At 37.3% G+C, this 15,550-nt stretch overlaps 1 protein-coding gene across 1 annotated transcript in view; it reads left to right on the top strand.

The window, feature by feature from the left end:
• rims3 (regulating synaptic membrane exocytosis 3) overlaps positions 1-3,891 on the top strand; it is a 48,305-nt gene extending 44,414 nt beyond the window's left edge. Inside the window, exons 6-7 of the mRNA XM_084739010.1 lie at positions 25-164; positions 2,140-3,891. Of these exons, the coding sequence (XP_084595136.1) occupies positions 25-164; positions 2,140-2,352 (353 nt within the window). The 3' untranslated portion in view covers positions 2,353-3,891. The remainder of the gene's footprint in view (positions 1-24; positions 165-2,139) is intronic.
• The last annotated feature ends 11,659 nt before the right edge of the window (positions 3,892-15,550 follow it).

Below are 15,550 nucleotides of genomic sequence, written 5' to 3'. Positions count from 1 at the left end.
GTGTTTTCGTTACGTTGTCTGCAGCAACCTACGTGAAGGTGTATGTGCTGGAGAATGGCGTGTGCTTGGCCAAGAAGAAAACCAAAGTAGTGAAGAAGAATCTGGACCCCACCTACCAGCAGGCTCTGTTGTTTGATGAGAGTCCTCAGGGCAAAGTCCTACAGGTGTGTGACTTCTTCTGCGTTCCTCCCTTTCTTCTTTTTTCTTTTTCACACTTTTTACAGTTTTCTTTTTCCTACTGATCATTTCCACAGTAATAAAAGTCCACCCTAAAATATGTTTTCTCATCTCCCTAAAGATCTTCCAGCACCACTGAGAGAATTTCATATCCTGTCAGGGAAAAGTGACTTGCTTGAGGAATGTTCTTTTAGTCTAATTATATTCTCTGTTGCAGAGTTATGTGCCTCAATCTTCCTTGTTTCAAGATACTGACCCTTTTCATAGAAATGTGTGAAATCATGAAACCAAACTGGCACAATTCTTCACTCACTTTACTTTAAAATGCCAAAGCAGCTTAATGGGACACCATTACATGGCTTTTCAACGGCAACTTTTTGACTAAAAAGGATAGTGTACGCTTTAAATGACAGATATCTATGAACACATTTTAAAGAGATAGATTATTTGATGTAGGGTTGTATGAGATACTTAACAATAGACAGTGTATTACCTACAGTAGATGCCAGTCGTCACACCTCCAGTTAGGACAAGTAGAGAGGAGTACCGGCACAGAAGATTGAAAAAAATCAGCATCATTTTAGGTGTGCGCTATATTTAGAATATTTTCACCGCTTTACTTTGCTGTTAGACATCCTTTTATATAAGCCAAATATCACTCTCTTCATACCAATCAGAGTCCATAGGCGAAATCAGTCATTTCACTTTGCAGAACACAGGAGTTGCTGATCCACTGCTGCTTCAGTCTTTTAGGGGTTTTTTTGTGTTATTGTGCGACTTTGCTAGAGCCAAAGTATGCTTTTGAACCACCAAAGTCACACAAGAATACAAACAATTTTCTTATGGACTCTGGTTGGAATGGAGAAAGCGAATTTATCTTATTGTAACAGCCATTTCCCTTTAGGAAAGGCCATGTGACAGCAAAGTAAGGAGGTGAAATTATTCTAAATACACTGCAGACTTAAACTGATATTGATTTTTTGTTTTGGGTGGACCTTTTTTAAGCTAACCCTGTGTACCCTGTGTACCCTGTCTACATCAATTCATGCTGGTGCGCCTCTCCAAACTGGGAGCGTGCCAACCACCATCTACTGTAGCTAATACACTGACTATTTATAAGTATCAGATACAACCCCACTTCAAATAATCTGAACTTTACCTTTAATGAAAGAAGGTTTATATTTTCCACTAAGAGCAAGGTGTATACAGCAAAAAGTGTTTTTTATTTTTTTACAGGAAGAGAATTAGTGGCGGTTTCTTTAAGCCCCTGAAAACTAGTAATATTAAAGATCAATGACTAAATATGCAACAATCAAAGCTAAAGTAATTCTTAAAATTAAAAACTGCTGTAGCTCGAGCGTTCAGTCTGTTTGCAGTGGAAAACTACGGCTTCTTGTTGTTTGCGTCATCACGTTGTGCGCTCCTGATGGCGTCATTATGTCACATTACGTTACATGCAGTGCAAAATTTGACCAATAAGTGACAAAGTAGCAAAATGCCTTTGCACTCTGCTAAAAAAAAAAAATGCACATCTCAAAAACAAAAAATGACATAGTTCTAATGATTCATGGAGTGTTAAGAAATATTTTTTTCATGTATCTATATTTAGAAATCTTTTAGACCAGTATGTTTTGTATCTTTATTTAGTAAAGATTTATTGAAAAAAAAATGTCATTCTGACACAGTTTCAATACTTAAATAAATTACATTTCTTTTACTGAGTAACATAACCTTTTGGCTTAGGTTGCAGAGAATTTAGGGATGTAAAAGCATGTGAAGAGACTCTAAGAAATTACATTACAAAAAGCAAAAATACTTGTGTAATAATAATAATTTTGTAGGTTCAGTTATTGAGTTCAAATGGTTAAAATATGTGAAAATCCATATTCTCATGTGGTCTATTTGGCATATGACAACATATCTCACTGTTAGATGTGTAATTTATTCTCCTCCTCACTGTAGGTAATAGTGTGGGGGGACTACGGGCGAATGGACCACAAGTGCTTCATGGGAATGGCCCAGATCCTCCTGGAGGACTTGGACCTGTCTGCCACAGTCAGCGGCTGGTACAAGCTGTTCCCTACCTCCTCTCTGGCAGATCCCAGCATCGGACCCCTTACCAGACGCCTCTCCCAGTCCTCCCTGGAGAGCGCCACCAGCCCCTCGTGCACCTAGACACCCAGCTGACAACCACACGCACGGGCAGGCACAGGCAGAGTCATGCTTACATGGACACACGTACTGTAAATACACAACGACTGTATCTGAAGTGCAAGACAGGTAGACATACACACATATACACACACACACATACACATTTGATCTCATTGACATGGAACACACACACACTGACATGCTGCCATATCTGATACTGGACATTACACGCACAGACGTCTACGTTTTCACCCACTGATCAGTGTTTTTAGTTGAGATGAAGTTTAGCAAATTTACCAGAACATGTAGCATTTTTCACCCTCCCATTTCAACATTTCCCACCGTGACGCAGCGACCCGCCTGGTGCCATATTCTGCATTCCAAGGTACCAGATTTTCCGTGGCACGACTCATCCCAGGGCCATCCCGATGCCAGTTTCTAAACTCTCTATGCCAAACTAAGAAAAAAAACTTTATTTTTTAAAACCAAAGCAATTGTTATTGTTGTTATTATGACTATAAGTAGTAGATGAACTAGTATACAATATAAAGTATGGATATGTAGCAGAGTCAATGACTTAGATGTAATGCAAAAAAAGAAGATACATTCTACACACATGAGCTGAGAGCGGTAGGCCAGCCAGACACATAAACATACCTGGGCAACAGGCTTGGATATTCACATAATGGCTATTATGTGAGGTAGCAACACTGCTATTCTATAATTTTCACAGGGCAGAGTTTATATATAGATATACATATATATATGAATAGATAGTTAAAGACTTATTTGTGTTTATGTATGTATCGGCTGCATTCTGCATGTTTGCTTGCAACCCTTGTAGAGACATTTTAAAGTGCTTAAATCTTTTTTTTTTTTTATTTAGCTTGACCAATGTAACGCGGGAGTATAGTGCCACTTTATTTTGCAATCTGTCCAGAGAAAAGAGCACTGCACTGAGTGAGGGGGAAGGATCGGGGGTGACGGACAGGGAGAGCGCTATCATCACCATCTGCAGAAGAAGAGAGCAAATTAAGTCAGCCAGCTACCCATTAACTGATAAAACCATTTGCTGATAAACACATTTCTGATAAACACATTTCTGATCCTGCCTTCCCTCTTTTAGAGTATATAAAGGACTGTTGTACTACACAGGGCACTCAGCACAAAGGCGTTCTGGGAAATGTGTCCAGCTCTTGTCTTGGGTTCTTGTGTTCCACATCCAGGGGGTGCCACAGTCTCACTCTCTTCGTGTACCAGCACCTAGACTCGTTTGAACCTCTCGTTCAGTTCCCTGTCGTGATGTCATCTTTCTTTCTTCCTGATCGATGAAGGAGTTAGCGTGCCTCTGTCTCCCTCGCCATGTCTGGTGAGGTCACAACCAGACACGCACACAGCTGGTACCAACTACAACCTTTAACCCTCTTATCTACTTTCTCTTTGGCCACTCCTCACTGTCACACTGACTGTAACTAAACCTGTTGTAAATGTGTAAACATGAGTTTTTCTTTTTGATATCTGACTATTTACGCCAGTATAACTTTAGCAGGGTGATTGTCAACCTGCCATGTACGGTGGTTTTACTTGTTTCAGGTGCAATATGTCACTCTTCATATTTCCTGTCAGGCAGTGTGTTTGTCATGAAGATGGCACTTTACTGTAAAATATATAGTATGTTTGATGTACAAACATGCAGTGGTTGACCAGATGTTTATTTATTTTTATTTTATATGGTCTCACTGCGGTGTACGCCTCTGAGTATTTCAATTGAATGCCAGCATGGAAATATAACTTGAGAGTATTTTGAATTTTGGTGTAAAGGCCCACTCGGACAGCTGAAACAGGTCAGTCCTGCCACTTGTTTTAAACTTAAATCTGAGTAATTCTAATAGTTATTTATTTGAAAAAATTCTTACACTGTAAAAAATACTGAGAAAACTTGTTATTTCAGAATAACTGGTTTCACTAAATATTTGCGTTTTGTCAAACTCAAACTTTTGTGTTTTGAAATAAACTAAAACTAAAGGTTTTGCCAACCTATGATATTTTGTTGAGATAATTTACTTTTTTCTTTTGATAAACTTGAATCTTGGAGTTTTAGAAATCCAAATTTCCAAATTCTGTATTTCAAAAACTGTTCACAGTTAGCTGTGAACCTGATTGGTCATTTGGATGCTTGAAAATTAAATAGTTGACTGAAAATACTTGATTATTAACAATCATTCTCTTTCACTTTAATAACTTTACTCAACAATTCAAAAATATGAATTTCAAATATTTTTGTTTCTACAACTGAAGGATTCAATGTTTTGTTTTTTGTTTTTTAAAAAAGAGAAATAATCCCAACAAAGATTAGAGGGAAACTTCTTTTTTGTAGTTTAATTCAAAATTTAAATCAGAATAGTTGCCTTGAATTTGAGTTTTCTCAACTTTTTTTTTACAGTGTAGCGTTCACTGTAAACACCACTTTAATCATCCAGTTTATTGCACATAAAACTTTTATTGTGCCCAATAAATAATTTTGAACTGCTTAAAAATATAAATGAACTGATCTTAGGTTAAATAATTAGTTTGTGCTTTTATTCGAGTTTTGTAAAAATCAATTGGCTGAACTTGGCTGGAAATGTGCTCGCTAAGTTGAACCAACTGTTAAGTCACAACAAACAAAACTGATTCCCTTTTACATTTTCTCAGCTTGAAGTCAGTTACTTCATGTCATGTGCACATAAAAACATTGAGCACATATTTTTACAACCCTATTTTTAAAATTTATTCAGCTGTAGAAATATATGCTACTTGCACAATGTAATTATTTTTAATTGGCCTTTAACTATGCTATAGTGGCTTCATAGTAGAATAGTATATAGTAGGCTTTTTAGTAGAATAAGCGTCAAAATCCAAAATTATTGACCTAATATAACAAAAATTATGCCAATCTCACAAAGTGAGTGTTTGTATCAAGTGAACATTTTTGTGGATGTCTCAAAAATGTTAAACATTTACTTTTGTGTTTGTGCTTCTTTCCTAATGTTTACCTCACAAAATTACCAACACCAATTTGTTCTCGTTGTGTGAAACATTTTATTTGCTTTTGAGAACACAAACATGGTGAGACTGACCTGCTGGCCGTTCAAGTAAAATGTGCAATGGTTGAGTCTTCATTGGTAGCAGAGGAGTAGCAGGACAAACTGACCTTCTGGTGTTTACGGTGTTCTTTAAGATGAAAAATTCTGTCTTCAGTTCTGTCTTTTTTGAATCTGTCTGTCTTGAGACCACCACCAAACCTTGTGTGTGGATACAAACATTAAAGACTGTCGTATTCCCATAGTGTTATGTTTGTGAGACACGATAGTCTCCAGCTATAGGCTGTTAAAAACCTGTGCGTGTTTACGAGCTCACATTTGGTTTTATCACCACCGTATGTTCAGTCGTCTGCTAAATGACTGTGTGTAGCTCATTCCTCTCGTCATCTTTCTGCAAAAAGGGAAACTCCAAGGCATTTTGTCTTCTCAGCACCTCAAACCAACAGAATTCACATTTCAACGCTCTTTGAACTTTGGATAAAGGGATCTCTGGCGTTTCTTGAATATTTTTGGGGGGGAGGAAGATGATGGTCATTTTTGACCCTCCCATCATGTATACAACCCTTTTTAGAAGAACCATCAAGGTCCTGGTTCCAATTTCTTTGTATGTTTTGGAGCTAATCCTTGCTGGATCTGTAATGGTAATGTATATGAAGTAATTTTATGTACCTTATTATTAATTTGTATCTATTTTTGTGGACAGCTGGCATGATGTAGAAATAAGGACTTATACTCTTGGTATTTGCACACATTCTCTTCAGTGCGCGCCTTTTGTGGAGAAAAAAAAGCCTGGTTGACAGGAGAGAAAATAAATGGAAAGAACATGAAACACACACAAAAAAAGATTTTAAATATAAATCTAAAAGAAAATTTTAAACTTGTATAATGTCCCTGCTGAATGTTTAGTCCTTGATAAACTCTTTAAAAATACTGTTAATATTTTTTCATATGATTTTCAGTATTTTGGAGCTTATATGAGACCATATGTGTCTGTTTGCTGTATATTCAGTCACCCTAAACATTACCAGTTCTAATGAGTGAAAACAGAGGAAGAGATGACGCAAAGAAATTTATAATCATCCTATATGAAGTGTTTTTCTTGAGAGCAAAGAGCATTTGCCAAGTTTTGATTCCTGCAACCAAAAGGAAAGTTGCAATACTGCCTTTCTTCAAAGTGTAGTGGGGGTGTATATAGTATGTCTGTTATTGTACTGCGTGTTGCATCATGACGAGTGTCAGGGCAGCAACACGTGAGAGAGAGAGAGATTTAAATGTGTAGATATTTGTTAAATAGCCACTTGTAAACTCAAGTTGTGGACCACAGTAAAGAATTTTAAAGGATCAGGGTTTTCAGATATGAACATTAACAGCTTTTTCTCTTGTCATGGCTTTTACCGTATATTACAAAGAATTTACTGTAGTGTCACATGATTAACATGCATTGTCTCATCACACGGTCATTATTTATTTATTTGGACAGACTCAACTGTTTTAAGTGAGTTGAAAAATTGTATGGAAGTGTATTGCTGCGGCATCAGAAAAAGAAAATGTGGTCAGTATCAAGTTAGAACCTGAAAAGTCATAACACATCTACATGTTTTGCACATTATAACAAGATATATATGTTATAATAATTTATATTTTGCCACATTATTACAACATACAGACTTATCACATCATAACACACTTTTCTGTTATGACAGCACGCTATATTTTTTTATAATGTGTTGTTATGACATGTTGTAATGTGATAACATTAACATGTAAGGATATAACAACAAGCTTTTACAGCATACAAACTTGAAATTTCTTATTATAACAATGTTTTGGTATAATGTGAAATGTGAAAGAATTTCTATTCTTAAAATTTCATGTTCTAAAAATAAGTTATGACAAAACATTTCTCGTTATAAGAAGAAAGATAGTATCTTCTTATAACAAGAAAAGTTTGTTGTTATAGTGTGGTAATTTTTCTATGTCATGTGAAAAAAGCTTGTTAGAACAACTTGTTATAACAGTTATAATAGCTTGCTATAATCTTTACTGATCCGTTTTTCATTTTCTGGTGTGGCAGAAATACGCTGCCGTAAAATGATGCTTAAATGGAGGTTGAAGCCTTGCAAACAGCAGGGCAGAGTTACAGCAGGTCATCAGAGAGTCTTTGTGGTTTTGTGAGCTGAGCGATGCTTAGACTTTTGTAAATGTGATGCTAGGTGTATGCAAGCAAGCGGGTTAACTAAATTGTTGGATTAATCAGAGTGTCGATTATTGGCGCTTATGAATAGTTTATGGGAAACAGCAGGGAGCATGCAGAGCTTGGTAAACTGTTTCAGACAGGTAAAGATGGTATTGGCTTGAGTTTTACTCGAGCTGAAGTGAATGTAAAGGCTGTGGATGCTGGGAATGTAGACCCGTAGGCTCGCTTGCTTCCCTGTAAAATCCACATTGTCCAACTCAGTTTCATTGTGTGCAAAACTTTTATAATGTATCTTCAATCAACCTGAGTCGTCTCTTAAGTACTATGTTGAAAATGTATTTTATTTTTGTAAGGAGAGAGAGGTATTATTCCGAGAAGGCGGAGAAAGAGGCGGTGTGGACAAAACCTGCCTTTAGATATTTCGCGAAAAATGAGGGCTTGTTCGGTTTACAATGGCCTTATTTTGTGTAGGAGACATTGCTTCACTATTGTAGCACACAACTGAAAGTTTTGACAAATGTATTTTGCTTGAAAATATTGTACTGAAGTTATATATGTGTATATGTATAGTTTTATGAATGTATTTCTTAATCCTTACACCAGAACTGAGTGTAATTTTTTTGTCATCTTGTTTGCTATATTACCGTCTCTTTGAAGACTTTTCCAGGGACCTCGCCTGCATTGGTTCAGGTATCCCCGACTTTTACTGTACTGTATAATGTATGTCTTATTCTTTGTGTGTTCATTTAAAAGAACAGCTCTGTGGTTGAAACAAGCATGAACTCTGTCTGGCGAAATGCATTTTTATTTATTTAAATCGCCATGATGAGTGTCAAACAGAAAGGATTGCTACCCCCCCCCCCCACACCCTGCACCAATTAACTTGTCCATGTATCTATCAGGCTGATGGAATTGTTATGTTTTTTGTACTTTGAACTCGAAAATGTTTGCAGCATGATTACTCTGATGATTTTCTTGTATTTAATCTTTATGATGGTATGATTATGGTGATAATAATTCTGATAATGAAAGTGAGGAAGTCAATTAGACCCAGTATAATATCAAAGGAAATTCCTTGAGATGCAAATGAATTGTCAAAAAATGCTGTATCTTAAAAGTAGCATGGACTTAGCCTTCCATTTTTCTGAAATACTTCTTCTGGCAATAACCATTGGCTGTAGCATCTACTGTTCTTCACTTCTGGCCTCTTCCTCACTCATTTGAGTGGGGTCGTGGCAACCTCAGGCTGACTGTGTATCAGCTGACCACGATGACAAATAAGATATAAAGTGGAACCACATTAGCAAGCACTAGAGGCAATTTAGACTGAACAGAGCATGCAATGCATTGTGAATACCTGCTATTTTAAGATAGCCCCCATGAGCAACAAATTTTTATCTTTTTTTTTTTTTATTTTACTTTCATTTTCTAACGAAGCATGCATTCCATATGTCTGTTTGCCAATGTAGCAGCTGTCAGTGAGAACAAAACAGACATTATTCCTGAGCTGATGACGGGCAAATTGGAGTTTTTGCTGCTGAATATGCCAGTTCGTCTTCATCCAAGTCTTATAAATGTCTATAATCACAGCACAAGTTCCCTGAGTAGCCATTTTGTCCTTTTAGCTGTCTGTCAGACAATATTAAGGCCACTGTAGCTCCCCCTCCCCACTGTCGAGACAACCTTCATTTTATCAAGCCCAGCGAAACACAAACCTCACGAATACAACCTGAACTAATGGCTGAATGTGCAACCCCAAAATGAAAGTAAATCTTTTCAAGGCTATGATTATTTAATGGACCACAATAATATTCCCATCTTAAATCAAATTTAAAGATGGATGGGAGCAGTAAAACATTCAGCCGATGTCAATTCGATTGCTGGTGTTGGTAGATGAGCGGTTGTCTTCTCTTAACTGGCCTTAACCTTTCCACCGAGGAGTGTTCACAGAGTATGTTTTAAAGGGCAAAGCAGAGCAGAGCGTCTGATGAAAGGATGCGGTTTATGGCAAAGAAGAAAAAGGGAGCTGTAATTTTATACCTGTGCTTTGTAAATGTTTTCTATGTGCAGTATTTGATAATGTAAAACTGGTATTTTTGTGGTTTGTACGCTGCAGAATTGATTACTTAAGGTGCACGTAGTTTTGTAAGAAAATAGAACCAAACTGAGGAAAAAAAAAAAGAACAATTTCAGATTCAGAAGCCTGTATTTGCATGCCCTTTGACATCTGGACGCAAAGTCAATAAAGTTTATTTGAATCACAAACATTTTGTCAGGTGTTTATTGAAATCTTTTTAATTCCAGCATATTTTAAAGTTAGATTTCTGGCTATCTGATGAATGCAAGTCCAAAGTTCATTCTCTTTTATCTTTATTTTTGGTCTCCACCACTCCAAAGACAGATAACTTCACCTGTTTGCTACTGAGCAGGTAGTGTGCAGTGGGTTTTTGGAGCTTTTTAGCTGAAAGAACTACCTACTGTTAACAAAAAATATGCCTTGAGACCATGAGAGTGAACCAGAACTGTAAACACCCCTGTAAATTTGTCCAAATTTGGACATTTTGCACATTTCCTTTTTCAAGACCAACCATTCCTGTTTAACATGATGAAACATTTTCTGTGAAAAGTGGCATTCAAGATTTATGATGGATAATACATGTAGAAATCATTTCATGTTCAGACAGCAATGAGCTGATGCCTATAACAGTTCACAAAAGCATCACAACCCATTCATGCCATTAGGCAACTCACAGGACAACAATGAACTCTTCAGAGAGTGTTTCCTAACCTCTGGAACATCGGGCCCAACAAATACACGATGGAGCATGAAGGGATCCCTGACTGGCTCTGTTCCTTTTAGGCCAGACAATCAGGGTGCTGCTATTGTCCATGGAAATCCTCTGCTACACTAAATACCAGGACCTTAATCAGTATCATTGCTAACACCTGTGCTTACCCTACTACTTCATGGCTGCTGTGAAAAAGGTCTGATGAAGTTGTTATGTTCATTCATGGGGCCTCTGCTGTCATACATGCAAGCTAGCGAGCTAAAAGGTGAGTTGAGTTCAGATTTGTTGTTGTGGTGATGTTACTCTAAGACAATTGTATTTACAAAAGGCAGCAAACAGCCTTCCTTTATCCACAGTTAATCCATCTGTGGTGTCAAAATGATTCCACACTTTGCTTCTTAGATGGCTCACTGGACAGGCTCTGGTATCATTTGTAACACCTGTGTTTACCCTACTATTTCATATCAATATGACTGCCGTCTATATCGTGCATTTGAGAGTAGGCACATGACTAGTTTCTAAATCAATACAACATATCAAATTTAATCAAAACAATATTTATTTTGTATATTTTCACAGAGACAAGTATTGTATGTTACATACATATTCTCAAATTTAAGTGACTAACTTGTGTGAACATGAAATCAAAAAGGGCAAAGCATGTGAAAAATGCAGAACTAATATACAATACATTTCATCAATATTGTTTAATAAGAAACATAATATACAGAGAAATTCTGATAAAGAATAAGGTACACAATATCTTGATCGACAAGTACATAAAAAGATACATTCCTTCATTTGCTCTTATTTCACAGAAAATATACTAGACAAAAAAAAAAGGAACAGATTACAAGCAACCTCGAGTTAAAGATAATCACAAATGAAAAAAATCTCAGGTGAAGCTTTCTTGCCCACGGAGATGGATTGTTACTGCTTTTCCAGAAACTCTCCATTGCTAGCTGACAAATCTGCCGTTACAGCGCAGAGATGACACGTTGGATGGTGATATTGCTCTTAGCAGAGAAAGTGACTGCTGCTGTCAGGCTGTTGCCTCAGCTGCCGCAAAACGAGCTAAAAGTGAAAGTAATACCTGGAAGGAAAAGAGTCGTGAAGGCTGTACTGCTTGTTTATTGGCAGCAGTTAATAGTTATTATGCCAGTGAGTGTGTTAATTTATTTCTCTTCTAGCTGCTCCTTTTACATTCTGACCTCTCACAGTCATAATGGCAACTTAACACCAAAGTGCTTCTATGAAAAAAATGTGGAAAGATTATTTACACTAATGGCTTCATGCATTTATAAGAATGGACATATTTAGAAATCAGTGGTTCATGTAGGCTTGTGTGGGAGAGGTGTAGAGGGGTTGACTTAAACATAGATAGGTGACAGACTGTGGTCGTACAATCGCTTTTTCACTTCACAATGTGGTTTGGCCAAATTGTAAACGTACCGGGTGACCTGAAAATACGTGGTGGTACTGGTCACAGTTTGCTCCTAAAGGCTCCTAAAGGCTCATTTATGCCCTCTATATGTGTAAAAAATAGATACGTCTGTTTCTAATGATGTTACTGTCACTGCCCACATACTTCCATGTGTCCTTTACGTTACCCAAAAGAAGAACAAGAGTCAAAAGCTTCTGACAACAACAAACACGGTGATGCTGTAGGAGGTTGTAATAATTTACCTCTTGGAAAAGAGGCAGTGTTGTAGATGTCGGCCAATACATCACAACGTCTGGATGGAGGATTCTTTTCACTAATTGACAATGAACGTCTAGGGCTATGACGATAACTGCCTTACCGCCACACTGTGGTCACGTGATGCCTAATGTGAGGTTGAGCTCATTACCATCATCACCACAAATTTTATTTTGAAAGGTCAATCTCATGTTATTCCATTGTGCAATGCCTTTGAGATCAGGGCATGGATCAATTAATATGTTTATGGATCAATGCTGTCACAAACAAGTCAGTCTAATTGGTTGACAAGTTGGGAACAGCCTCTGATTAGTCAACACTCAACCCAAGTCATGATGGGATTGCCAGTGGACGGCTAATAACATGCTAACGATAACAACAAAAACTGTTTTCAATACGGAAAAATGGATATATAACTACAGAGGACATTTAGTGTTGGATTTATTTTATCATGTCTCAGAAAAGAGGATGCAGTTCAAGGCTGGATTACAAAGCTTCTCAGTGGAATATAATTCCTCTGGAGCTGACGTTGTAAAGGTACATGATAGTGTTAGCATTAGCTTAACGTTAGCCTTTCCTGCTCAGCTTACTTCGTGGCTAAACCCCTTCACGTCACCAGCAGTTGGGAAACAACATTTGAGACTTTTCTTGGTCTAGAGGAATTGAAGCATTTATTACCTGACATTGTAACCTGTACTGTATGTTTACTGACAGCGTACTGCTAAGTTTAAGTTTCTGCTCCGCTGTGAGCAGCGCTGTCACTCATCTACCACTTGCTCTCCCTCACTGGCACGTTGCACACAAATTACGCATTGCCTTTTTCCTTAAAGAAGCTACTCTATGCTTCTAACAGTATCCTTCAATAAAGTCAAATGAAACGTAATTATCTGAGCTGCAGTGGTAAACCACCATCCCTTGGGAATATGTCACCCTTTCCAATACTTTAGGATTTTTAAAACTTCTTTGCTGTGTCTTGCTTGCTGCTAGACTGCTAACCATGACTACTGCTCCATTTCGTATCCGTACACTTTCAGAAAACGCGCAGATATACGGACGAAATGAACGCAGAGTATGGACAGAAGCCTCCATCCATATCTGTATGCGCCTTTAAGGTTTTGCATAAATGAGCCTAAACTTGACGGTAACATTGAAACGTTGAATTGAGCAATTCACCAAAAAAACGGACAGGACGCTGTTGACCACAGAACATTCAAAATACACAAGTGTACATTGCTTGACAGAGTCATAGAATATCAAAAACAAACACACCACGGCGATACTCAGGTGTGTGTATTATTCGAAATGAGTCCAGTACAATCGTGAAACATATTCAGGACACACATTCATTGAGACTTTTTGTTGGTCTTGGTCAGAGACTGATCGACATGTAGAGAGAAGCATTCAGAGATACACATTCCAGAGACACATTCGGATATCTTAATAAACATACAGTACACGTACAATCAAAGCTAGAAAAAACATTCTCCTCATGCAATTCAGTGGAAGAGTCCGAAACATGACTGATCTGTAAAGGTGTCTCCACTTCGTTTACCGACATTCAACATTATTTGAGGCCTCTATTGTACAAGGTAGATTAACATGAGTTGTGTGTGTGTGTGTGTGTGTGTGTGTGTGTGTGTGTTTGTTAACTCCACATTTACATGACGACACTGCATGCAAGTGACCTTTTAAGTGTCCCACCCCTGGCTGAGGTAATAGCACAGTGAAATGATTCGCCCAAACATTCATAGTGTAAGAGCAGGTATGACCAAACATACTGTTTAAAGGACTGCTGAATTGATTTTTTTTTTTTTTACTGATCACTAGTTACGTGGCTATATAGATGTAACAAAGCACTGGAATACTGTGCAACCTTAATAAAGCTAGCGTTGATCTTTGGTCTCCCAAAATCCAGTCTAGGACTTTTTGACACTTAAAAGTTGAGATTAGATATTGGTTTGAAAAGAAGCCCTCTGTAAATTGGGTAGAAGACATCATAATTAAGGGCTGCTTAGGTAGGTTTTTTAGCTGCTCTAACTTGAGACAGTGAAGATCTAAGAACTTATCAACTAATAAAGGGATTTCTTAAATTACGTAACTATTACTGGATGGGTAGGAGAACTTAAATATCTAGAAAGGGATATTTTGGTTTTTGTAAGATTTTACAAGTTTTTCTACTTACACAGAGAAAGTCAAATTCATGAAAACCATTCCCCTCTACTTGCAGGGTGTGATGAAATAAGAGAGTCGCATATCTGAGCATAGCCCAGCTTGATACTCCTCTCAAAAAATACTATTTTAAAAAGACATGTCATCTAAAAACTTTAAAATATCAAACTGTGAACCTCTGTGCACTTCAAAGCTGGCTAAAAAAAAACATCTGTAGTTTCTCCTTCACAAATATATCTGCAGCTAAAATTAAGCTAATTGTCCTTCTTCTTCTATGAAATTGCTAAGAGACATTGTTAATGTCTTTAATTGTTTAAAAGGATAGTTCACCATTTTGGCTTGACATAAGTTAAACGCATATTCACTTTCCTTCCAAGCGTTTGATTAGTAGATCGAAACCACTCTCATATCTGTAGCTATGGTACATATAAAGCTACTGTCAGCAGCAGGTTAGCTTAGCACACAGACTGAAAACAGAGGGTGCCCAGAGGTAACAAAACCTACCCAATGGCACATCTAAAGCTCAGTAATTAATAAATTATTGTTTACACTTTTTGCATGGATTAAACAAATGCTTTAAAAGTGCTGATAGGTGGATTGTCACTGTTAGACAGAACCAGTTAAGCCTATTTCCAGTTAATGCTAAGCTAGGTTAACCAGCTACTGGTGGTTGCTCCATAGCTTATTTGACATAAAGACATAAGACTAGTTTCAATCTCATCGAACAGTTGTTAGAAAAAACAAATACGCTCAAAATGTCAAACTACTTGAAGGTCCAGTGTGTTAGATTTACAGGGCTCTATTGGCAGAACATGTCATATATTTAATATAATATTCATAATTGTGAATATGATCTTTTATTCATTTATTCATTGTCAATAACTGCGTATCCTTGGAGGGTCACAGGGGGGCTGGAGCCTTGAACCTTCTTGCTGTGAGGGAACAGTGCTATAACCACTGTGCAACCCTATATAATATTATCATTAGTGGTTAATCGCCTCAAAATGAGACTTGTATTTGTGTTACCTTAGAATAAGCTGTTTATATCTACAGAGTGAGGCAAGCTGTTTGCAATCTGCAAGCACACCACTAGATGCCAAGAAATCCGACATACTGGTTCAACTAACAAATTAAAAAAGACTAAACCCTTAGCCTTGTAACTATGTACATTTCCCTCCTTTTTGGGGGAAATTCATCTTGTTGCAATAAATGTCAATATTAAGTGAGGCTAACTTTTGCCTTTTTTAAAATTCTGATTCTGATCAAGTAAGAAAAACTGTAA

The sequence above is a fragment of the Lutjanus erythropterus genome, chromosome 16, assembly GCF_056507025.1.
Source record: "Lutjanus erythropterus isolate fLutEry1 chromosome 16, fLutEry1.hap2, whole genome shotgun sequence".
Lineage (NCBI taxonomy): Eukaryota > Metazoa > Chordata > Actinopteri > Lutjaniformes > Lutjanidae > Lutjanus > Lutjanus erythropterus.
Note: the sequence above shows the minus strand (reverse complement) of the source record. Positions and strands in the feature narration are given on the sequence as shown.